This window comes from Centrocercus urophasianus, unplaced genomic scaffold, assembly GCF_019232065.1.
Source record: "Centrocercus urophasianus isolate 14NV4802_14NV808 unplaced genomic scaffold, USGS_Curo_1.0 seq_12, whole genome shotgun sequence".
In the NCBI taxonomy this organism is placed as follows: domain Eukaryota; kingdom Metazoa; phylum Chordata; class Aves; order Galliformes; family Phasianidae; genus Centrocercus; species Centrocercus urophasianus.
The window spans coordinates 66,433,158-66,459,506 of record NW_024884364.1 but is presented as its reverse complement, the minus strand read 5'-3'; the positions used below and the strand labels follow the sequence as shown (position 1 = coordinate 66,459,506).

Sequence of the window (26,349 nt, the reverse complement as noted above, 5' to 3'; positions counted from 1 at the left end):
AGTCAAGTCGTCACTTAAGTCCTTTTATTTCTAGGGTCCTGACACAATGTACTGCCAAAACGCAGACCACATGGTACCAGTTTTAGACATCTTGGACTTGTTGACTACTTGTGATCCGTGCGGGAGAAAAACTGTTTGCCAGACTTCCTTGTCTATATTGATAGGCCTTAACTGGGGAAGAGCAGTTGGAAGGCAGACACATAGAAAGGGATGCAAGCATGGGCTCCCAAAGCTGCCAACTATGACATATTTCTTGCTTTGGCAGTTCAGAAGTTACTGTTTCTTGCTGCTTAGGGCAACATGGAGCGGGCACTGGGTAGCACGGCTGAAGACTGCGCAGAAAAACCAAGTAGGCAGCTTATCAATGGGGACTCATTAGCAACGGCTCCGGCAGGTTGCCATCCCAGACACCGGAAGTTTGGAAAGCTTTCCGTGCTGCATACTATGCATCCTCAAAAACACACCAAAAGAAAGAAAAGGGGAAGAAAAAAAAAAGTGTGGGGGGAGAAGTGGTGATAGAGGTGCAATCAAGTATGACTCGCTTACATCTGTCACCTCGCTATGGGAAGTGCCCGAGCCCCGACTCCCCCAGCCACAACGCGAACCCCGGGAGTGGCTGAGCGGGGCGCCAGCGGCTCGCCCTGCTCGGAAGTTGGTGGCCACAGGTTGCCCGCTCCCGCCCGCCCCCCGGGTGGGTTCGGCCACAGGCACGCACCTTGGCGCCGCAACCGCCGCTTCTTGAGCCCGAAGATGCGGACCTTGGAGAAAATATCCACCAGGTTACCGTTGCAGAGCCCGCGGTTCTTGCTGGGGCTGTTCCGCCTCCTGCTGGCCGAGGGCCGGTCCCAGTGCTGCTCCCTCGCCTGCCGCTTCTGGCGGATCAAGCCGCTGGCTATGGCCGCTGCCATGGCTGTTCGCCGGCTCGCCCACGCCGGCCGGCGCCGCGATGGGCAGGGTGCGGGCGGCGGGGCGCTCAGCCCCGGCGGGGCCCCATCCCCGAGGGCGCGGGCGAGAGGGCGAGGGAGCCTCCTTCGGAGCTAGACGCGGCTGCGGCGGGCCCCCCCCGCCCTGCGGCCCTCGGGAGCTGCTCCCGCCGCGGGTCACCGCATGGGTGCCCCGCCGCCCCACCCGCCCTGCCCCGGCGCCGGGCGCCCGCTCGGGCGGCGGCTGCGGGCGGAGCGACGCGGAGGGGAGCAAGGCGTGCTCGGGGCAGAGCCGCGCTGAGCGGCGCCCGGTCGGGCCGGCGGCTTCGCCTCCCCTGGCTGCCCCTCAGCCCCGCGCTGCCACCGCCCGCTCGCCCGCCGCTGCCATCGGCGCGGCTGGGGCGGCTACCGCCGCCTCTTCCAGGCTCCTGCCTGATGATTGCCAAGTGCTTCGGAAATCAGCATCTGGAGAGAGCAATCTCCTTCTCCTGGGAGAGCTGTAATCACAGCTCTTCAGTCCCACCCCGCTCCAGCCTCCCTACACGCGCACACGCACACACACGCGCACCGCTGGAGCTTTTTTGTCCTCCCGAGCTGAGGGGCGGCGAGGGAAAGGGGGTGGAGGAGGAACGGTAGAATAAAGGAAGAGGGGCGGGGGTGCCTCTGATGCCTATTTCTGGTGCCATACGGCGAGGTCCCAGCGGATCCTCCGCCAGCAACCACCTCTCTTCCTCAGCTTTCCGGGTCGCCCCGTGCAGGGCTTCCCGCAGGCAGAGGAGGACAGCGCCGGGCGCTGCCGGAGGCACACGTGGCCCTGCACACAGAGGCACCCTCCTCACATGCAGGCACCTTGGCACGCCCTCTCACCGACTCCCTGCCACCACGTACACCTCACCCTGCTCCTCCGAGCCGCTGCGGGGGCTGCACGGATCTGCCGCCCTCTCGCTCGCCGTGTCTCAGGCCGCCAGCGGGGCTGTTGGGCAGCGCTACGAGAGAAACTCAGATCCCAAGGCTGAGAAGTGGGGGTAGCGGTTAGCGAAGGGGGCGGACCGCAGTCCCGGCCCACGCGGGCACCTTCTCGCACCGCACTGGGACCAATCCAACCGTCCAGGGGGTTCTGCCTCATGGGAAAGATTTGGGGTGGTGAGGTACACCTAGGCAGCTCTGAGGACCTTTCACTGAAACCAGCATGTGCCTATTGTCTGAGAAAGGAGATCACGAACAGACTTCTAACTCAGAACATAAACTCTTTCCCAAGACATCATCCACAAGCAGACACAACCACTGCATCACCAGCACTGTGTAAAATTCTTTCTAAATGCTTTTTGTAGTTAAACTTGCTAAACACAGAAAGTCTAACGAGTCTCTGCCCCAAGGAGTTCACAATATGCTACACATAATAAATACTATCTAAAATGCAACAACTCATCTATTTTCTTTGATTTCTCATTTCAAATAAGGATTCAATGTTTTTCACACTTTCTATCATTCTAATGGTGAAACTTCCTAAGTTGTGACTAACCAGAGGCAAATAGAAAAAGGAAGCCAGTAGCTACATAGAAATAAGGTAAAGTTATTCTGTAGGGAAAGGATTTTTTTTTTTTTTTTTTTTTGTGATATTGGAAATATCACAAAATAAATATACATAACATGTATATATAGAGATAGATATAGATATGTGTACTCTTTTTAAAGTTCTCTAATTTTTAGAGTTTCTTTAAAAAAATAAAAATAAAATACTGGGAGCCAAACGAATCAGACAAGGAACCTAAATAACAGCAGATCCTCCCTAAGCGTAAATATCCATCCAGAATAATACACACCTAGAAAAATTCCCAACTTTTCAATATGGGACCTGTTGGTAATATTAGGTTCTTGGTTTTTTTTTTTGTTGGTTTTTTTTTTTTTTTTTTTTTTTTTTTTGTAGAAGCTTCAGCATCTCTGGTATTGACCATTATTTCCCTAAATCCTTTAATCTACAAAGAGCTATTTTTATACAAAGAGCAGAAGTGTATGGAAGGAACTCCCATATACAAGGATTTTGTATTAATTCTAGACCAACTAGGAGCAGAATGTGCACAATCGGATCTGGATAATACATTTTAATTCTATTTGAAAGTGTCTCTAAAGAGATTCAGCTAAAACACTCGCACTGGATTTTCTGTCTGGCATTTTTCACACAGCAGCAATTTCCTTACAACTGCTACAATTACCTTAACTAATGCAATTAGAGAGAGGGCTGTTTTTTAGATTTTTGACGCTTGTTTAGTTTCTTTCCAAATTTAAATTTCACTGAGATTGTTTTGCAGTACATCGTGGCAAGCAGAGAAGACATAGTGCTGTGTTCTTTAGGTCCTCTCTTTGCCTTTTTCCATGTGCCTTCTCGGTGGAGCGCCCACCAGCCCAGTCCCGGCCTCCCTCTCCCTGCTCAGATCTGCTTCAGCACCAAGGACAGCGGCAGTAAGATTGAACGCAGGTGTCCCAGGAGCGTCACCCCCCGCCACCAATGGAGGAGGTGTCGGGACACACACAGTTCGGAATGCCCTTCTCGACCTGGCTCCTGGATCCAAACAAAGGAGTGAATAACAAGAAGCAGGGTGAAACAAAGCCAAACACTCCATTATCTTGAATTTTTAAGAATGGCGTACAAACAGCCTGAAGTTTTTCTTTGTGAGACTCTCTCCATGAAGTGAGTTTCGTGTTCCCTTTGCTGTAAGAACTCCCCTGTGCTATCCAACGATTCTGTGTATGTTATCTACTACTCTATTTCCACGGTTTCCTTCAAATACTGGACTTTTGCCAAAAAGCCCTAACATTTTTCAATACTATAATGATCAGAGTGATAGCCAAAGGGAAGAACGAAGGTGAAGATGAGGCAAAAAAGACAGGACAAATTGCGTTTCTTACTGCAGAGATCAAAAACAACAGCTTTATACTTGCATCTCAAAAATGCAGAGCAGTTGTTTACAGCATGAGGTTTTGCAAAGAAAACTCAAGAGAGCCATCTGCTGTCTTAACTTGTGATAAAATGTGTGCAATTTAGTCCGAGTGAAGTTCTGACTAACAAATGGCTTGTGGAAATAAGAATACAGCTACTATCATAAAGACTAGTAAATACATCAAGATTATGCATTAGGAAAAATACAAATATCTTAGTTATAACTTTTGCTACATTAAAATATGTAGGTATACATAGGTTTTCATAGAGGTTTCCACTTTTAAAAATAAGGTTCTATGCTTTATATCCTAACCTAGCCTAGATCTTTGGACTGCAAAATTTTTAGAATCAAAATTGTCATCCTTATTATTTAAAGCCGTGAAGACTGTTCTTCCTTTCTTAAATCAATATAAACAAAAAGGTATTACTAGTGGTATGTTTCCCCCTACGTATATTTTCCACCCAGATAACCTGAAACCATTACTTATATCAAAGCAAAACAAAAAACAAAAAACAAAAAAACAAAAAACAAACAAACAAAAAAAACACAACAAATCAAACCTTAGGAAAAATACCATGATGTCTCTGAGAGCCGTGTAAGTGTCAAATGCCGGTTTCATTGCTGTTTAACGTATCCTTGTTTCATGATAACTAGTTTTTATTGTAATTGCTTAATAGAAGTTTACACAGCTTTCCTGTCTGGCTGACTTCTCTGGAGTATGATAATGCAAATTCATCTTATTTTATATTCTAGAAGGAATTTGTTGAATACTATAAACCTCAAAGTTCTTCAACACTCTAAGGAGGTGAAGATCGGTTTGTATTGCTGAAAAAGCAATTATTTTTTTTTATTATTTTTTTTAAGAAATTCTGTGCTATGCTTGCAATCTGCCTCAGGTATGCAATGTGTTTACAAATGGAGGAGGGTGGATTTTTGAAAGCAGTAGTAAATTTTAATTTTTTAATTTAATATTCTTGGAGCACAAAGCTAGAAGATATCCAACTTCATGACTTGAACAAGATAGAAGAAATAGGGCCAAAGGCTTACTCTGTAGGCTGGTAGATGTTTCACTTTCAAAAATATATAATCTAAAAAATATCTGTTGACATAAATTTGTGACCATGACTAGTATGTACATATGAAGTCACAAATTATGGTAATAAATGTTTTTTCAGAAAGTTGAAGTGCATTCCATGCTTGTAATAAGCTGAATATTATTATGCAATGAGCTTTAAATGGTTTGAATTAATTCAATTTTTTATCTGTTTTGCACATGTTAATTTGTCTATTATTCTCCTTGTAAACTACTATTAACCTGTCTGAACTGCTGCCACTCAAAATCCTGAATGCCTCAAACACTTGATGCTAGATTTTGAAGAGCACTAAGAATGAAGTTTATTAAATATGCTAATATGGTTCAGAATTTGGGCATCTATACTTTTACACTGCTGTGTCAAAAGCACTTACCTTTTAGTCTCTAGATTTACAATGTACTCAAGAAGAAAAATTCAAATCTGCTAAAATTTACTGATTATTTCAGAAGTTCTAGGTTATATATATGTACATATATATATATTATATTTTTTGTTTACAAGAGATCATATATTTTATACAGTTTCTTCACAGGTTCTGTACTTATTTGGTGGTATGTATCTAAGTTCTTTGGAGAACTCTTAATGCATAAATAATATACGTGCAAGAATAAATTAACCCACCATGTAATAAAGTCATACATTAGATTACTGATTATGCAGAGAAGTATGGGAAACTAAACATCAACATGCATAACATTTAAGTCACTATACTAGCTCAATGCCAGTTGTTTAGCTAATGCAATATTTTTTTTTTACATCAATCATTTTCTTCCAAACATGGCCTGTGACATGTCTGCAACTCAATGGAGTAAACATATCTATGCTAGTAAAGATATAGGTTCATTTAAGGAACAGAATAAAATATTTAATGGATGATCCACAAGAGAGCAGTGAATTTACTTAATGGCTTATTCTTTAGATATGACATAGGTTTTAAATTGTTAGTCTAGCTTTTACTTTTGTGACTTTACTTTCCTCTTCCTGTTCAATTTAGCACTGATTATATTGCAGTGATGAGTCTAAGAAATAGTGCTGTGTAAAGAAAAAATACCTGTTTTAATTGTTTAAAGTTTCACTTTCATTTCCCCTGCCTAACTATTTATTCTTCTACAGAGAATAGAGAGAAGAGATTCTCACACTGTTTTTGCAATTATTCAGCAAGATAAGATATAGGACTATAGCTCCTAACTTTCAATGCTTCTCCAGTGACATCATTCATGTGTGTTTCCAGTTTTCATTCTATCATCTATCTGCTAGTTCTAATACCTCTTCTTCTGAGATTAGGTGAATAAAAGATAACACCTGGATTGACAGGATACTCTTAACAGCACACAGATCATAAGAAGCCCTGCAGGACTGGGGCCCAAAACTTATCTCCAACAAATGTCTCTTAAACAATATTCAACAATGGAAAAAAATAAAAGCCATGATCACTTTAAGGGACAAATCCATAATCCATAGATGTAATTAAACATGAAATGCACCATTGTTTCTGCAGTACTAATGATACACAGGATTTTAACTTTCCATAGTAAATAGCCCCCTTGAAGAGAGATTTTTAAGTACTAACATGAGAAATGCACTGTCTTTTATTTTACTTCTGCTATAGTGAAAACCGAAAATTTGTCACCAGTGTCCATTAGACAATGCCCCAGTGACAAAACATAACAAGTGTCATTAAAGAAAAAAAAAATAATAACATCCATCTCTACTCCTCACAGATGTGTAGAGCAGTTTTAAGTATTAGCAGTGAAGAGTTTCTGTGGTAATTTGTCATTGTAAATCAACATCTGTTGCATTTGCTTATCAAGCTACAACAGGACTGTGTTTTCTTCTGCTTGAGTTTGGAAATAAATAGCAGACATTGCCATCATTTTTTTCAAGGAAATGAAAGTCACTACAATATGAGTCTACTCTATTTTTTTGTACAGAAATGAAAGAAACCCTATTCCTGAGAACAGAGATCCAGTCCTAAGCCTACAGTGATCATCCTCTAGAGCCAATAAACTTGAGAGAGCATGACAATACAAATTATACTTGCTTGACTTAATACCTTCCTTTGAAGGATTCCTACTCTTAAAACAGAAAAAAAAAAAAAAGAAAAATTAAGAAGATTGCAATGAAAAAATTCAGTCTCTTGAATGGAATCAGAACAAATATGGTCCTTCACACACCTGGATTTTTGATGATTTTAAAATAATTTATGGCCTCCAGAAAAGTAGCCATCATACAAAAATTTCCAGCTAGAGAGAAAAAAAATCTCAACTGTCTGGATAACAGTGCTTTAGGAATGCAAACATGGATATACTCATTGGATGATTTGTTTCATATGTTTCATTTGACATTATGTCACAATATTTACTAGTTAATTACATACTTATATTCCAGCCAAAACCTAGATAGGAGAGAGTCAGGTCCTTTAGTCTTTTTATTTGTGAAATAAATGACACCACTGAATACAAATAACACCCAAAATATACAAGTAGAAAATATATGAATATGTAAAATTTCACTAACATTAAAAGATTTTTCTGTTTAAGAGAATTTTGGATGCTTGGTATGGGAATACTTCATTCACCTGCCTTTTCTGAGTACCATTCTAAAGCAAAGAATCTGCCCACTCATTATACAGTATATAAATTCTAGGTTAGATATTGAACTTAACATCTTCTGACTTCAGTGAGTAGGAAACCATATGTATATATATAAATTCCAGACACTGTTTTTTTAAAGTCTTTTCTAATACTTGTTTTAAAACCTTACATAAGGGATTTTCACTTCCCTGATAACAGATATGAAAACATGTAATAATGTTATACTTCTGGAGTGTAAGAACAAGAGAGGTACTGGATTTTGGCTATCTCACAGAAAGTCAGGAGAAAAAAAACCAAAAAACACTATAAGCTTTAAATGGAAATGCTGAAAACAAGGGTTAGTAGACAAACATAAATTGTTAGTCTGAGAAACAGAAATTCCCCCTAAAATAAATCCAGTAATCCTGTAAGTAAATAAAATTATTCCCACTGGTGAGGGGAACACAGCTGTGTGCACTTGCATACATACATACAGACAGACACACACAGGTACAGCAAACAACATAGAGAAGAAAGTAGCCTTCTTTATGCTATCTAATCTAAAATTGACAGTGAAATTAATATGTTAAAATAACAACTGTCTTTGTTTATAATTCATCTGCTATTAATTTTCAAATTTTGGAAGGCATTTGATATTATTTTGGAGACACAGACAAGGAAAAATAATCCCTAAAATCCCATTATATTCTTGTTCTAGAGGCAGAGTAATAAAGCATATCTTTGGGTACTGTTGACCAGGACAAGGAAAGTCTCTGAATGGAGAATAAGTAGATATACTGCAATCTTGGTAAATTTATAGGGTAAACTTTGTTCTCCTCTGAGATCTGTTCATATTAGGGGTTCAGGCGCAACTAATTTTTTTTCAGAAAAAGCTGCATGCTCTGTTTCCTTCTTTCTAAACAAACACGTTTGGTGCATTTTCTATTGAATAAATTAATGACAAATACAAATGTCTCTTTTTTTAAAGGTGATTTAGATATTCAGAAATATCTGACATTATAATGCCATTTTTATTAGCATAACTAGATGCTGTTGTTTGTTTCCAATTAATATTCCTTTCGTTCTGCAATATTTTCTTTAACAGAAGGATTTTCTTTGCACGTGCTTAACACTATCAAGGAAAAAAAAAAAAAAAAACCACAAAAAATGAAAGCAAAACAAAACAAAATATTATCTTCTACAAAAATACCAGGATAATTCTAAGCTATTCTATTTAGCTCAAATATCATAGCCTTTATTATTAGCAGCAAAAGCATGAATACTCTAACACAGTGACCCGATAATCCTACAGTGACCTAGAAACCTAAACTATTAAGTATTTTACAATCAAGATTGTTAACTCAGCAAAGCATTCCAATAACATATTGCTCTAATGCTCAGTGCAATTATCTGATTTGCCAGCAGTGGACAGTGTTACACTAGTTATCTACAGATATATTGACTGGGGAATAACTTGCAAAACAAACTGGTATATTTTTCTTCTACTACTTGCACTGCTGCAAGAACCTAGAATTATTTGTACCAGTTAAAAGTTGGGTTAAAATTGTGTGGTTGAGATATTTACCAATATCTGCATGGTAGAAGTTATTCTGCTTCTTCTTGAAGCAGAAGAATTCTGCTTCTCTTGAAAAGAAAATGAAAGAATGAAAGAAAATGAAAGAAAGAAAGAAAGAAAGAAAGAAAGAAAGAAAGAAAGAAAGAAAGAGAAAGTTATTTTAAGGTAACTTAAAAAAAATAAATACGGATTTACATGTATCGAATTTTTCACCCCCCATTGTGATCATTTTAATTCCCAGAAAGTGTTCCAATATGAAAAATTAACATTATTTCTTTCCACTTCTTAACAAATTCATGGTTATCAAAATGATTCTGTAAATCTTTCTAAACACCTTACTATTTTGCATTGCTTCTATAAAATTTTTACATAAAAAAATCTATAAAATCAACAAGTTAAAAAATGTAAGCAGTATACTAACTTCCAAAGCTTGCAGAAGTTAAGCTGAAGCACAGATATTGGTTAAGGAGAGAAAAGAGATAACTGAAACATCAAAGCATGGAGTGGAAGAATGATTAGCTATGAATCAACTTAGCTTGTTGAAAGAGACTTTCCATTCATCTTAGACAGAAAGAAGATCCAAGCACTTGGGAAAATTAATTTAGACTTAATCTCAGATAATAAAAATTATCTTCCTAGAGCTACAAGTAACAGTGATCACCTTCTAATCCCAATATTCAAGTGTCTTATTAAGCTCCCCCTTAAATTTCATACCAATCTAACTCTATTATACAAGTGCACTTTTCACTTAAGCATACATGGTGTCTTAATAGCATGATGTTCATTATCTGGCTAATGTAGCTGAAAATTTTTATTCAAGGCCTAATAATCTGCAGACAGTATGTATACAGAGGGCACCCAGAAATTCTACTAGATCTACACTTTTTTTTTTTTCAGGTGAAAAGTTAGTCATGGATTGAACATTTTCTTTTTTTTTTGTTACTCTTCAGCTTGATTGTGCATTGGTACAGTTTACCATGCAGTCTTGTCCACATACAAAGATGGCAAAGTTGTACATGAAGCAAGGAAGTAGGCATGCATTTCTCAGAGGTAGGACAGTCTCAGATCAGCCTAAGACTGTTTTGAAATTGCCTCCCAGAAAGCTGCAAGATTCAGAAGTGTTGGTGTGAGTTACACTGCTTCTAGCTGGCACTACTTCAATACTTGAAAAACCTCAATATGCACTGAGTTGATGACTGATTCACAGCCTCTTACTAACTGGCTAGGAGTGAATGAGAACCATCATTCAGATGAATAAAATCAAAACAAAATAATTAGACTGAGAGATCTAATAAAACTGCCCTCAGCTCTTACATACCCTTAGCCTTGAATACAGTTAGGCAGAACACAGCCCTTTCCCGTAGCTTGCTTTTCTCAACGCATTTAGCTTGAAGCCACACTTGCTACTGTTGATCTCAAGCCTCTTGGACTCTTTCATTAGCAGAAATCTCCAAGTGTATGTGACTTTTGCCTTTTTTGCTCAGATTAGGAAATGTAGCACTTTTTTTGAAAAATGAATATATATATATATATATATGAAAATACATTTAAATTTCTCACCAAGTATTAAATATTTTTTATTTATTTCTGGCCTTCGCACTATGGAAACTTGCTTTAGCTGCAGATGTAGGGAGGAAGATCTAAATTAGCACCAGGAAACAGCTTGAGTGGAAGCTCTTTTTCATGCTATTCAAAGCTGTGCTCTGTAAATAATAAGCGAGTGGTTCTGGCTATGCTACACTGATAAGGAAGAACAGAATTCATTATAAATGGAACATACTAGCAGCCAAATTACTGTGAACCATAGCTCCTTGACTAATATTCTCTCTTCAAAGACAAAGCAATCATTTCTGGACCTTAGAGTCTCAAGCATAAACGACCTACACATCACTCATTGTAAGAAAATATATTTATTTACCACTGTAGTTTTACACATCTGGATATATAGGGTACTATACTGGACTGTAATTACAATTTATATAAATAAGTTTTTTTAATGATCTTGTTTGAAGTTGTATTACACAAAATAATAATGTTTTGATTATACTCTCATTTTTTAACCTGATTGCTAAAGCCTAGGACACAGGCAGGTTAACTTCCACAAAAATCAATCCTTATTATTTTTAATCTCCTAATTAAACAAACAAACAAACAAACAAAGCTAAAATAAAACCAAAAGAATGAAACCAATGTCTTCCAGTACATCATGGAAATGCTATCAATCTTGTACCTAATTTCTTTTGAAAAATGTCAGAAACTTATAGACCTGCTTCTTCAGTACTTCAAGACCTACCACACCTAAAACAATTTGCCTACTGAACCCTGCTATAGGCTTAGGGGAATACAAAGAAAAAGTACAGTAATCTAAAATAATGATGGGTTTTGCTGTCTATTTTATGTAAGATTTTGCAAGAATGTTTAAAAAAAATTTACAGGAGTTCTATTTATTAAAATAAGATTTCAGGTTTCTGGATTAAAAGTACAGAAAACACATTTACTGAAAACTGGTTTTTGTTCATTGTGGAATAGTTTAAGTTGATAGGGACCTCTGGACATCCTCTTACAAAAAATTTGTAAAGGAAAAATCTGTGCATGCAGACCTGTTTTGAAACAACACACAGAAAATTCTAAATTTGATATTTCTGTATTCCAGAACTCTACTCTGCTTCTGCTTTATAAGAGGATTTTTTTTTTTAATTAAAAATGCATGGAAAAGATTCTGATAACCTTGATTTATGAAACATAAGATTCAACCTTTCAGTCTATAGGAAATTAATCTACAAGTGGTCTACATAGACTTAAATATGACTATCAGCACATTCATATTTAACAACTTAGCTCTTAAAATCCAAAAAACTATATTTATTTCCCAAAGACTATTACGGGACAAAGTTTTACTTAAAAATAATTTCTTTAACAAGTATGTTTTAAAAAGTTGTATATTTATTCATACAGTGCATAGGAGCATATGATTTTCCAACAGAAATATAAGAGCATACTCTTGAACAGCTTCATAGCTTGTCAAGAGCAGATGGAAGGGGAAAAGATAGCTACAAGATGGTTTGACATAAGATTAAATCGATTTTTGAAAATTTTTAGTATTTTTTTTACTACAAGGGCAAAGGAATTACAAGTACATTGTATGCATATTAAAATAGAATACACAAACATGAAACAGACTGAACAATAACTGGGGATATTCTTCAAATTGACTAGGGATCAATTTAATAATCCAAACAAATCTAGTCAAAACAGGAGATTTGCTTTCTTCATCCGAAATATTCACAAAACAAACAAACAAAAAAACACAAAAAAATCCCCACTTCTGCTGACTGAAAATAAACTTTTTATTTTTTTCCAACATAAATGGCAGCAGGCATGGAAAAAAGCATGTGTGGAAAAGTATGTCAGCAAAATCATAGCGATCTATTTTCTAAGGCTATTAACACTGTCACCAATCAGCAGATTTGATCTTATTGTAAGGGAAATCTCAATCATAATAAAATTAGAGCTAGCAGAAACCCTTGAATGATCTCAATCACAACTTCAAGAATAAAAGAGAAGAAATTATATCATTTCTAATAAAAGACATGGGTACTGCTCCACAGCCTTGCTCTGTGCCTCTTTGATCTGATTCAAACAAAAACTAGGACTGAGATGTTAGTGGACTTGATGAGAAAATCCTTTCATGGAAATATAAGGTTATCAGTAATTACTGCAGAATTTGAATTAACAAAGACCTTCACAGTGGTATTGCACACCCTATATATTGGGGCATTTGGCCAACATAGATTTTGAGTGAGTTCCTATATGCAAGACATCACTTTTCTTCTGCTTTTCTAAAGATAATCACAGGATTTACATTCCACTCTAATGTCAAAAACGTACTAGAGTGTTTAAGTTCCTACAAGAGTTTAAACCAATACAAAACAGATAAACTTTTGAAAAAGGAAATTTAAAAATGTACTTTAAAAGTATTTAAAAAGTTATTAACTGTTAGTACTTCATAAATCTTGTTTGAATTGAGAATTCCAGGTTCAGCTGAAATGCCCCAAATTTTCTTTTTTTTTTTTTTTTTTGGTGCTTATAATGTTCATATTTATTAGAAAGCTTTAGGCCATTTAAATTTATTCACAAAAGCCAACATGGGTTCTGTTTAAAAGATTATGTAAGGAAGCTTTAGTATGTAGGCATTGAAACATACTTATGAAGCATTTTCAGCTTTCAGTTGTATCTGCAGAAATGTTCGTAATCTTGCATTACAGCTGTGATTATTTTCCTGGTTATTCAGTGACGCCTGAACATATCTGAAGATTTCCACTCTTGTCACTGCATTCAGATGAATATTCTAATATGACATGTAACCAAGTCTGCATGTACTTCGCTACAGTGGGGTCCCATTTTGGCTCATCTTTGAAATAAAAAAAAATTAGGAGCTTTGTTATCTAGCTAATAGTAAACAATAGCAGTATTCATATAAATTCTATTTATGTTTAAAATTGGCTCTCTCTTCTACTGTTTCTTTGCAGATATGTGGCAAAATACTTTGTTAACAGTGGTGAGTTTTTTGGGTAGTAGTTGTGGAAGGGCGTTAGATGGAAGTATGAAGATCTTTGCTGTAAACCACTCCTAAATTGCAAAACATTTTTTAAGAAGGAAGACAAACATCCAACTCATTCAAATAGTTTGGTTGTAAAAGAATATTTCATTTTAGAATGTATATCTTAGCTGAGGTGAATATTTGTGTTAAAATACTATATAATTCATTGGCCTTTTATATGTGTCAAATGCTAATTATGTTCACTGAGGTAAGTGAATTATTAATTAAAAAAATATTTGATGTAGTTTTATTGTAAAATGAAACATATTTTCTTGAGAAATAAGACAACTTGATTCCTTCATTTCAGCAGTACCTTTTGGTACATAGGAAAATGAATTTTAATATCATTTGAATTAAAATGCAATCTAAAGTGCTGCTCCAGATGAACCCAAGCACAATCTAAATATTCTCTCTCTTTTTCCAAGACAATGGTCTCCACACTTTCACTGTTTCTGATTTCATCACCCATCTGTACCAGCAATGGCTTCCTCACATAATATGTAGCAGTGGAAGGAAATTAGTGCTGTTGCCAGCATGAGAGTGTATAAACAATTCTGATGCATAGTAAAAATTCATGCTCTCTTGTATAAAAAGGGGTATAATCTCACTGGTGTCTATATGCTCTTTTCATATAGTAGTAATTGATAATCTTAGCATTGGAAAAGAACAGAAATCTGAAGAAACAAGATACATTTTATTCTTGTCGTGCTCTTTATTATAATCAGTTATAGGTAATTTCCTTGCTTACATCTCTTGCTTACCCTTACTGCATGTCAAATAAAAGATTAAAAACAATAAAAAACCGACTTAAAAAAATATTAAAATATTTTATGAGTATAAAAAGGATATCAGGACATACTCTTTTCAAGCCTAGAGCATAAAGAGTCGGAACAACCCATCTCATTTGTAATGCTGCCATAAGCGGTTAATTTGCAATTGAAAGTAGTAGCTAGTTTATGACAAATCAGAAAACAAACAAACCAACAACAACTACAAAAAATCACAAGGTAATTTCACTGGGAAGTTGATCATTAGGACAAGTGTTTTCCTCTCCTTGCTCTATATGCTGTAACCAACTGGTGGCACAAAGAACAACAGTAATGCTTAAACTCACCCATGTAATTACATGCTGCACATAATAAGATCAAAGATCATTCCTTTATATATATAAATATATGTATTTATTGCTGTCCTGAGCAGTAAGAATGATGTACAAACTTTTGAGGATTATGTTGCACTTGTTTGATTACATAATACTTTATTCATCTCCTAGCCAGTAATCTTTGTGAATCACATACAATCAGACATGCTTCTTGGACTGAAAATAACAGAAATCATATAATGTGCTTTTACTACCATTGGTCTCCAACTTCTCTCTCTCTCTCTTGCTTCCCTTCTACCATTCGTCTCCAGCTTTTCTCTCTCTCTTGCTACCCTTCTGTCCACAGTTTTACCTTTCTTTCAACATTCTAAATTCTCCATTTGTTCAACTATCCTATAACTGATTTTACGCTAAACAGTCACTGAGCAGGGTGAAGGATGCTTCAAGAACAAGAATTCAGTCACAAAACCCTTATTTCATTTAGAATTTTTTGTTACAAGGCTACCGCAACACCCACTGCTTCCCTCTCTCATTGTAGCACAAGGATACAGCTTGAACAGAAGGAACAGAGTGTCTTATGTCATTGCCTGGTTTGTAAACTATAAGTCTCACAGTGTCTGAAAAGGGCATACAGTAAAATTGTCTCATGATTTCTACAGCTGCAAGCAAGCAAGTGTAGATCTACAGAGATTATATCGAAGAATGAGCATAATTTTCTGCTGCACCTGCTGTGCATGAATGCAATAGAAATTAACTAAGGTCTAATATTTAAAGTAACAGAGAGGATTCAGGTCCTAACCTCTGGAGAGACTTTTTGGCTGCAAATACCAGAGTGAAAAATACATATAATTCCAGAGTATTTTATAGAGCAATTGAAGAATAAAATAAATAAATTCATTTTTGTTAGTAAGGAGAAGGAACTAGAGATGAAATATTTTATTCACAAAGCACATTATTTTTCTTGACCAGGAAACTCCCTTAGCAGTCTAATGAGAGCAATTTTTCACATTTTGAAGTCAGAAGCGAAAAATAAGGGTCCTTTCATTTTACTGAAGAAATAAGCAAGTCTTTAGATGTACAGAAATGCAATTTGCTGGTTGCTGAAGACACTAATCCACTTTTCTGTGAAGATAAAAGCACTTTCATTTTTTTTAATTTGCTCTTTTGCTGTTTAGGCAAATTCTAATGAACTGCAGTTTCATTTTATGTTGATCTAAGCCCTAGTGTCCAGTTTTCTCCATTGATTTCTACTTCTCTCTACCATTGGCCAGCAGCATCAGGGGGAGTCTGAGCAGCTGATCTGATGGTAGAAAAGAAATTATTTTCAGCAGCTTATACCTGCCAGTTCACCGTGTTGATCCTACTTGGTATCTCATGTTGCAAAAGAGAGGAGTATGAGGCCACAAAGAACACAAGTCTCCACTTATTTCTTTGCTTGCTAAGAGATAGCTGCCTTGCGTATTTGAATACCTTGAAGTTTACGTATAAGTTCGAGATCTGTTAGCACAGAGGGTGTTTTTGCTACTTGAAGTCTATTATAGTAATATTCCTCCACAAAGACTCCATAATATTTTAAAGAATTAATTTACACAAGTTTTCAAAAAAAAAAAAATAATCAATGGAAACCTACTTTAATCAATGTTACAGAGACTCTTTGTGAAAGAGATAATATCACATACAAATAGCAAGGCTGCTTAAAAAAAATAAAATACATGGACATAGGATAATTCCAAGACTTCATTAATTAGAGGATTCCAGGAATTTTTAGAGACTATTCCAACAAGTTCACAAATGTTCTATCATTGTTCAACATTGTGTACATTTCTGGATCAGTTAATATGATCCTTCCAGAGAGCAAAGTCAAAAAATACATTAAAGCAAAAGTTACTGATTCATCCAGGTCTCCTTCAGAGAAGACACAGACTAGTCTGATACAAGTTTTCAGCTTCTGACGTAAAAGGCTTATGAACTCCTTACCAGATTTGACTGACACTTGACGCAAGAACTATCACCACGAGAAAAGCCCTATGATAATCTATGTTCTTGCATTCTGTGTGGTAGTTTGGCGACATTAGAAAGCTAGTAATGCATTCAGACCATTCATAGATTCCTCTATACAATTCTTTTCAGATTATGTCATAACTGTTAGCAGTAGGTATCTGTGAAAATCTATCTCAGTCCTTGAAAGAGGAGAAGACTCAAACAGTGAATTAACATGATGAAGAACAGAGTAGGCTGGTGACCTCTAGATCAAATTAAAATTCAATTCTCTTCTCACTCTTAATCAAAAGTATTATCTAGAAGAAAACCACAATGTGCTGGAGAATTAATTTGTCTTGGAAATAGAAGCAATAATCAGATCAAATCAACTTTTCACTGTTTTTTTTCAAAGATGTTACTGGACAAGTAAGTGTGACTTATTGAAATGTCCAACCTTGAGAGAAAATAAACCTTCAGGGTGGAATCCATTGGAGAATTTGTTCCATTATTATTCCCTAAGCAACATGACCTATGACCTTACTGTTAGCAAACACCAGGAGAGGCTGGTAAAATGACTTAAAGAAAAAAACAACATGGAGCATGGAGATGGATTGAGGCCCTGTATCCAAAACTCATGATCATCCTGCAAACTGATAAACTAACTTGATTTTCTGAGCAGTTTTCTATGTTCCTGTCATAAACCTGTTTTCAAGAAAACTGTGAAAAAAGGTAAGTTTGACTAGAGTCACTCCAGCTCAGCCTGAAAGTAAGAAAACAGTATAAATAATGGCTTGAGAGAAGAAATTTGGGGGAGAAGAACACCATCACAGAAAGTGGGAAGATACCATCCCAGACAATTTGGGAAGAAGCTGCTGATTTCCAGAACCAAAGGGCTTAACTTTTCTCCCCACCACAGGAATATCTATTGGATGAGGTTTGCACACCCATTTACACCAAGTGGTTTCCCAGGGGAACTTAAAAATCACTGTAATGTCATTCCACATTTTAACACAGTTGTAGTTGGCCATACTTCTCTTGTTCTTGGTTAATTTCAAAGGTTTTGCATACAGTAATTTATCATCAGCAGTTCAGAAGAATCTGTAGCTATAATAAACGGCACTATTCCGTAATCTAGCCATGAGAGTTCTCATTGGGCACAGCCAGAGGGAATTTGAAAAAGAACCTCTTGGAATGTGATTGGATTAATTGGTCTGTCTGCTATTTATAAATCCATAACTGTGAAAATTCATGTACTGAACATGATGAACATGATAGTGCTGATTGAGCATCATCACTCAGAATCTAAGCTCACTCATCCTCAGGCCCTCTGATATGTGAGGACAAGCTAAAACACAGAGAGGGTTTGTATTCTGCCAAAATTCTCTGCCCTTTTCATGCGACAGTGAATATCAATGGCTGGTTCAGAAAGCCCATCTAAGCAACCTTAGATAAAAATATCATTTATCAACTAGAAAGAATATTTGCATATTAATTCTGTTTTGAGTTCTTCACTGACCTGTTTTCCCAATTATTTCAGACACAAAGATTCAACTGATTATGTTGCTTGAGAGAACATAGAAATTTAAATTTGTATTCAATATGACTTTGAAACCTCTTTTATGCCAGCCTACTTCATAGCAAGCACTTATTTTTATTATAGTGATAACACTAATTAAGTGAAAGGCAAAATTTCAGTGATTTTGATAGATAGGGCACAAAACAGTTGCCAAGTACAGTACTCCAAATTGATTTTGGATGCATTTTAAAATGTTCATCTCTGTTGGGGTAGTATAGAGAGAGTTGTTGCTTGTTATTTCTGCTCACATTTATTTATGCATCAAGAAATATGAAAACACATAATGAAACACTTCAGTATACATGGTCTGTAGGTTTTCTTTTGTGATGGTCAGAGAATATTGCATAATAATATTAATGAAACCCATTAGAAATTCACATCCAAAAGCTGCCTAAATTGAAAGAAACGCCATATATAATAAATGTAGGATACTGTTGTCCTGATCAGTGAGATCTGTGCCACCTTCTTCTAGAAGAAGACTTCTTTTAATTTAAACTCCCAAGCACTGAATCCCAGCTGTTTATAAGTAAAAAACAGGATTTGTTTTAAGAGCTAACGATAAAAATAGAAAGAATAACCTTGATATACTCAAAAAAGGAAGCAGAGAGAAATTTCTACACAAAAATATGAAATATGAAGAAAATGTTTTCCCACTGATGGAGAAGAATTAGACAGAATTATTAAGAAAGGAGACTGGCAAATGTAAGTCAAGTTAATGTAATTGTTTTAAAAGTGTCATCCTTAAGAAGATGGTTTATTTTTTTATTTATTATAAATATACTAAAACTTCCTTTACAATTGTTTATGAGGGCAGATAGTGATAGGACAAGGGGGAATGGTTATGAACTAAGGCAGGGGAGGTTTAGGTTAGATATTAGGAGGAAGTTTTTCACACAGAGGGTTGTGACACACTGGAACAGGTTGCCCAAGGAGGCTGTGGATGCCCCATCCTGAAGGCATTCGAGGCCAGGCTGGATGTGGCTCTGGGCAGCCTGGTCTGCTGGTTGGTGACCCTGCACGTAGCAGGGGGTTGAAACTAAATGATCACTGTGGTCCTTTTCGACACAGACCATCCTATGATTCTATGATTCCTTATTTGTTATGGCTTTCACATATCTATTTCTATTAGAAAAATATTTGATAAAGATTTTTAATATAGTTTGAGTAAGTTAATGGTTACTGAAATAGCCAGTTATGCTGAAGCATAAATTAAAGTGTTTGAACTTTCTAATTTCACTGATGTCTGATTTACATGTGAGTGAGCAGAGGCAGGACATGGAAATTAAAACCAATTTTAAAAAGTGTTTTCATCTGCAATGGTATTAGAACAAAAATGCAAAATGGTATTAGAACAAAAATTTAAGCAATATTTCCTTTAAAGAATTAAAAATAAACAAAAAATAGCTCCTAGAAAAGGACTCCATTCTTACACTAGAGATTCAGAAAAAAAAACAACACTGCTTATCTGTGCATTCTGCTGACTTAAAATCATTTGCACTTCATTGATGGCTTTGTACACAAGAGTGACTGTGTGAGAAACTTATCTTTGAGTTCATTCTCAATTTTCTATACTATTAAATGAAATAAATGTTGCAAAATTTCATTAGGCATTTACATCAAGATTTTATATCATATCAGGAATAAGTACATGCACATAAGAAGAGCATGGTTCATTACTTGTTCTGAATTTTATTTTCACAGAAATAAATAAATATAGCATACTAGAGGGGTTATCTTTAAAACTGTATACAAGTTCAACTATATGTACCTAAATACTCAGATAATAGAAAAGGTAAACACTGGCAGTGGGGATTTTTTATTTCCTCAGTGAAGTAGAAAGAGAAAAATACAGTCACAGTTTTATATGTACAAATTTAGACAGCTGGAAACACAAGCTGGTCTTTGAAAATCTGCCTCAATATTTTGGAATTAGCGAATACTCAATTTCCAATACTCTGTTGTTTTATTATTATTATTATTTTTTAATCACAAATTTAATGGGTAGTTTTAAAATTTGACAATACATCTTTCCAGAATGTTTACAAATATCTGCTGGTTTGAGCATGTTATTAATTAATTGCTCCTATAGCTAGGAACATAGGAACATAGGAAGAAACTTGGGACCACACAGGTGTACTGCTTAGGAAGCAATGGCTTTAATGTAAGTCAGACTTAATAATGGGCATTACTGCCTAAAGCACATAGCACTGAAATAGATTTCATACACCATATTAAGGAAAGAAATTATTTTCTTCTGTAGAAACAAGACTTGAAAATGATTACGAGGTACGATAAGTTAAACATTAAAACATACATATCAAAAACATAATATCCTGTACTGAGGAAAAGGTTGTTTGAATATTTTAGGTGAGAGGAAAGAATATGTTGCCACTTACAGAAGATATTCCTCATTTAAAACACCAACAATATGCTGGAAAATAAAATCTTCATGAACGTAAAAGCAAAAATTTTTCAGATCCTAGAAATAATAGAAAAAAAGTCTGCACAACCTTGGCAAAAGTTAGTCTGCCACTGAACTGTCACCTTATTTCACTATTGCTATGGAACTTTACAGGAAATACCAACACGCAAAACAATTATGACAATCCAAACTGCAGGAAAGTCAGAAGAATTAACAAACAGAAAATCAATACAAGAATATATAATTTCCAAAAGAATTTTAACTCTCCAAGTATTTTGCTGAAATGCGTTATTTTCCTCCATCAAGAGAACCATGAAAACAATTATTGTCTGATGTGTGATTCATGCCAGAAGCCTCTGCTTGATCTTTGTTAAACATGTTAACTAATCTGTTTCACTCACGTTTTAGTTACGGATTGAGTGGATGGCAATTTTGAAAATCAAAACTAAATTCATTGTGAGTCACCAACGTGGAAAAGTGTGCTTTTTAAATAAAAAATAAATAAAATGTGAAGATACTATATTTCTCCCAGGCTCAGATTTTTACAATTCTTTTGACTGTTTCTAAAATTATGTCAGTATTTGTATGAGGCTGCATGGGAGGAGTCTCATCGTTAAAGTAGATTTAAAAGGAAGTTATCATTTTGTTAATTGTAAGAACTCATAGTAGCAGTAAAGAAAATGAAATGTTAAACACCATCCAAATCAGCAGCTCGAGTTAATCATGCATCATTAAAGCTCTAGTTACAATGGCAGATTTGCACATCCCTATTTAAAGCCAAAGGAATAGGATATTTTTTCCCTGCTCAGCTTTAAGAACGCCTTGTTCTTAGGCTAAAGGTTTGCAGTCGAATTTCCTTTTAAAAATGATCTGTTGGACAAAAATCATGCAACAGCTTGCTCTGGTCCACAGATCTAAAGGAAATTTCAAAAGAAATCATTCTGCTCTTCAGCCACATAAACAAGAAGCTTGCTTCATCACTACCAGATGCTCCTATATTTGTCATCCTAACATTCAACCTAGGCCAAAGCTTTCAAAAGCAGGCTTTTAAATAGAAAAGTTGTTCTTTCTGGATTTCAACTTGTCCACCTCTAACATTTACTAAGTCTGCTAACTTTCTTTTTTGGAAGGCCAAACCAAACTTTTTGCCCAAGGTTATAATGTCAAGCACATTACAAAGCAGCAAAAATTCCTGCATTGCTTTCCATCTATTATATCCACACAAATTCCCAAATTTTTATTGTGACTTAAAATATATATATTGATAGTCAGCTTAGATACAATTTCTAAAGTAACTTTATGTTTTGAAAAGAGAAAAAACAATAAAATAGATCTGTATATTTGAGCAAATTTTGAGGATGAATGCTGTAATAAATGATGCTGAAAGAAACAGTTGCTAGCGTGAAGTGGCTCAAAAGGAAGATGAAAAGATATTCTTTGAAAACCTAATTTCAGTAAAAATATGCCATGTGGTAAGTATTTATTCTAAGCAAACTTCTTTCTAGCATTTTCTCCTTGCTTTTCGTTGTCCATCTACTGAACCACAATGAAAACAGGGAAGTGAACAAAAAAGAAGAAAAAAAAAAGCAGCAGCAAAAATAAAATTTAAAAAAAAAAAAATTGAAAAAATATTTCTGTAATGGTGGAATACATATGGAGAAAACTAAATTTAGATTGGCCATGGTCCCATACATTCCATTAACTCTGGCTTTCAAACCCAGAAAGGCTGTTTGAAGCAGAGTCAGCACAGTGGTGTCCTGGCTTAAGAGGCCAAGGCACTTGAGGAGAAAAGTAATTATGTGTAAATGAACACACACATATATAAAGCAGATAGGAATGCAGTAATTCATACAAAATCCACCTAAATATGCTTTTCTCTCATCTAATTTTCTGAAACGTATCTGCATGAAGACCAGCTAATTGTCCTTAAATACAGCCTAGAGTATCTGGTCAGGCACAAAGTTATACACTGTTAACAGTACAGAGATTTGTGAAACACTAAGACTAGTATGAATGAAATGAACAGACGTGTGTTTGCAGGGAAGTGGAAGAGGGAAAGAGAGTGAATCACCATAGAAATGCACAAGCTTTGACTGACAGAACACAGCCTTGTAAAAAAAACTTGTCAAGAGTATCCCTAAACTCCAAGCAGCTTCTGCCAGGAAAACATACCTAAAGAAAGCTGCCTGTTCCATGAAAATAGAGCATAAGATCCTAAACTTTTAGAATTCACAGAGATCAATCTTCAGGCTTTGTCCCCAGTCCAGCGCTTCCCAGTCCGCACCATTTCTTTCTGGACCAAAAGCTTACATTTTATGTGATAATAATTCTATTTTAAAAGAAGAAAGCTTTTTCTCTTTTCATTTGATATTCCACAATTATATATCCAATAGTTTCTGTTGCATGATTGGCAAAACAGGAGCTCTGACAGTCAGGAAGGCTGTAGGAGAAAGGTCCTCAACATAATCTCAGTGACCCAATGCAGCAAGTGTTCAGATCCTGTCAAATTTAAATTCCCTGTCAAGGAGAAGATACAGCACCTCATTCGTTTGCTCTGGCATTGCAAAAATACCTATATTACTGATGCTTTGGAACTGTGTACTAAAATGTGAGCCACAAAGTAAATTCAAGTGGCCTACACTATATTGGTAACCTATGCCCAATCAAGATGATCTTAGAATGAGAAAACTGTATAAACTGTAAATGCTTTTTACCCTATGCATTATTTGTTTTGTGTTCAGATTCAAAATCATGAATATTTGGGATGGTTTAAGTAGCTTTAAAAAAAACACTAAAAATAAAAATAAAATACATCCAAAGTAAGTTGATAATCCTTCTTAGTTTTCTTTGTGTTTCTAAAAAGTTTTCTTTTTAAAGTCCATTACTGAAAGATGTGCTCAGAATTCCTGTGAATGTCTCAGAGGGATTTCACCTGCAGCAATCTCAGAAGCAAGCTGAAAGAAGCACAGTGCCAACCAAAAAAAGCAGCTAAACTAACTTTATCTCTAGTTACCCCAACTACTTTCTGTCTAGATCTGTTCTTTTTGACAGCTCAATAAATGGTAAAATCAAGGGTCATACTTATAACTAAAATGCCAGAGAATTGCTTCTTTAGTAGTTTGCAGGCTCCATTATAGAAACAAAGCACACTACTGAGGTTTGGTATAAAAGTAAACTGTGTTTAGGGTACACTAGAAGCCTCAGTAATGTGTCAAGTATAATCTTTCAAACTGATATAAGTCAGCTGGAACATATTAGCTGTTTCCATCTGTCAAAATAACATATTTAGGAAGGTATTTCTCAGGCTAAGATTCAGACAAAATTGCCACTTTTACTACTAAACTTCTGCAGTTGGCTCCCAGTTACAGATGAGGGCACTATAAGCAAAACCAAAACCTTAGAGCAAGCTAAATGCAGATACATTAAAAACATTTTAAAAAAAACTTTTAAAAGGCACAATAAATGTGTGCTCACTAAAATTTCAAATTGCAGAAGTTATTCCCAAGTTGGAAAGTATTTTGTACCTGGTATATAATCACTGTGACTTGAGAGAATATTTGAAGCTTTTCCCTAGAAATTTTACGTTATCTATAATGCATGTAGACAGTGGAAGAAAATTGCCTGAAAATAAAGTTCATATAATCAAACAAGATTACATATGGAAAGTTTTATTGGCTGCCCAGTGCTCTAGAATCAAGCTACATCTTCAGATATGATAAGAGGAAAGAAAATACTAGCTCAGACTTTTTCCCTATGATTATCAAACTTCAGTTGATAATCTTGCAAGAGACCCTATATTCTGAAAGATCTCTTTTCAAAGTAGATGCAGCTGTAGAGGATTTTGGTGCTTGATTTCAGGCAGGCATCTGAAGTAGTAATGTATCCATTACACATTCAGAATTATTTCAAGTTTAAATAATGCTTTTTGGGTGCTTTTTTTTTTTTTTTTTTTTTTTATCTACTGCTTAAATTTTTTTTTGTATTTTTTGTCTTAATTTAACTTCAATATTTTGAAAGATGTTTCCAAAGATAATCATACTAATATAATGCAAAATTTTAGCTCAAAACATTGAATAGAGAAGAAAAAAAGGCCACATTTAGTCACTGAAGTAAGTGAAATTATTTTAAACAAACAACTGAGCACCAAATTGTTCTGATAGCAAAGTAGTTTTTCCTATTTAGTTACCTCAGTACATAATCCAACAAGTTGCAACAAAAAAAAAAGAAGGGATGAGGCTTTTATTTAAAATTTTGAATGAAGTTCATGATTTCACAGTATTTTTGTATGGTTATATGTGATAAATGAAATCATGGAATTATAGAGTATTAAAATTAGAAAAGACCTTCAAAATCGTCAAGTCCAATCACAACTTAACCATACTACCCGAACAGTCCTCCACTAAATTATGTCCCTGAGCACCACATCCGAACGGTTTTTAAACACATCCAGGGATAGTGACTCAACCACATTCCTGGGGTGCCTATTCCAGTGCTTAGCAACCCTTTCTGTAAAGAAGTTCCACCTGATATCCAACCTAAACTTACCCTGGTGCAACTAGAGGCCATTTCCCCTCATCCTGTCACCTGTCACCAGCAAGAAGAGACCCCTCTCTTGCTGTAAGCACTTTTCAGATACTGGAAGAGAGCAATAAGGTCTCCCCTCACCCTCCTTTCCCCAGACTAAACATCTCCAGTCTCTCCCCATAGGCCATATTCTCCAAGCCCTTCACAAGCCTTGTTGCCCTTCTTTGGACCGTTCCAGCACCTCCATGTCCTTTCTGTACTGAGGTGCCCAAAACTGATCACAGTACTCGAGGTGAGGCCTCACCAATGCTGAGTACAGGGGCAGAAGTTCTTCCCCAGTCCTGCTCACCGCACCATTCCTGATACAAGCTAGGATGCCATTGGCCTTCTTGACCACCTGGGCACACTGCTGTCTCATATTCAGCCGACTGTCCAATCTAGTGCAATTTTCTAGAATAACTGGTAGAAAAAAGAGATTGTATTTTCTCAATGCCACGAAACTACTGAAGACTATATAGCATAGTGCATACACAATATAAACACCTCAGTCTTTCAGATTTTTCCTCTGATTAAAATTCTTTAAAAAAAGTCCTTCTCAGACAATGGAGGAAGAAGAATATACCTACAAAAACAAAACAAAAGACATTCTTATTTTGCAATAGATATTCCTCAATATGAATATAGACATTTATCTGAACTATATTCCTTCCACATTTTTTTTCTTTTAATACAAACAAGTTTTGGTGAATCTTACTAAGATTAAATAGTTGGTATTTATCAAACAAATCATCAGAACACTGTCTTGTAAAACGCAAATTGAAATAAATTGCCTAGCTTCTAAATATCTATAATAATTATTTTTGTAGCATCTACAGGTTTTATTTAATCATTTAAGTTCTCAGAAAAAAAAAATAATAGAGAAAGAGAGACCTACTTTCCCATCTTCCCTTTTTCTCCACCTTCCATCCTGCTGCCACCAAACAAGCCAAGAACCCCAAAGATTTTAGGGATGCAAATGTCCTGTAGATTATGTACTTTCT

At 36.1% G+C, this 26,349-nt stretch overlaps 1 protein-coding gene across 3 annotated transcripts in view; it reads right to left on the bottom strand.

Moving 5' to 3' along the window:
* Nucleotides 1–26,349, bottom strand: part of FGF14 (fibroblast growth factor 14) — a 381,800-nt gene that overhangs the window by 136,120 nt on the left and 219,331 nt on the right. The window contains exon 1 of one of the 3 annotated variants that reach the window (XM_042810361.1): nt 716–908. The exons of the other annotated variants lie outside the window; for them this stretch is intronic. Within the exon in view, the coding sequence (XP_042666295.1) occupies nt 716–908 (193 nt within the window). Of the gene's footprint in view, nt 1–715; nt 909–26,349 lie in introns of those variants that run through there. 3 annotated transcript variants of the gene reach the window in all.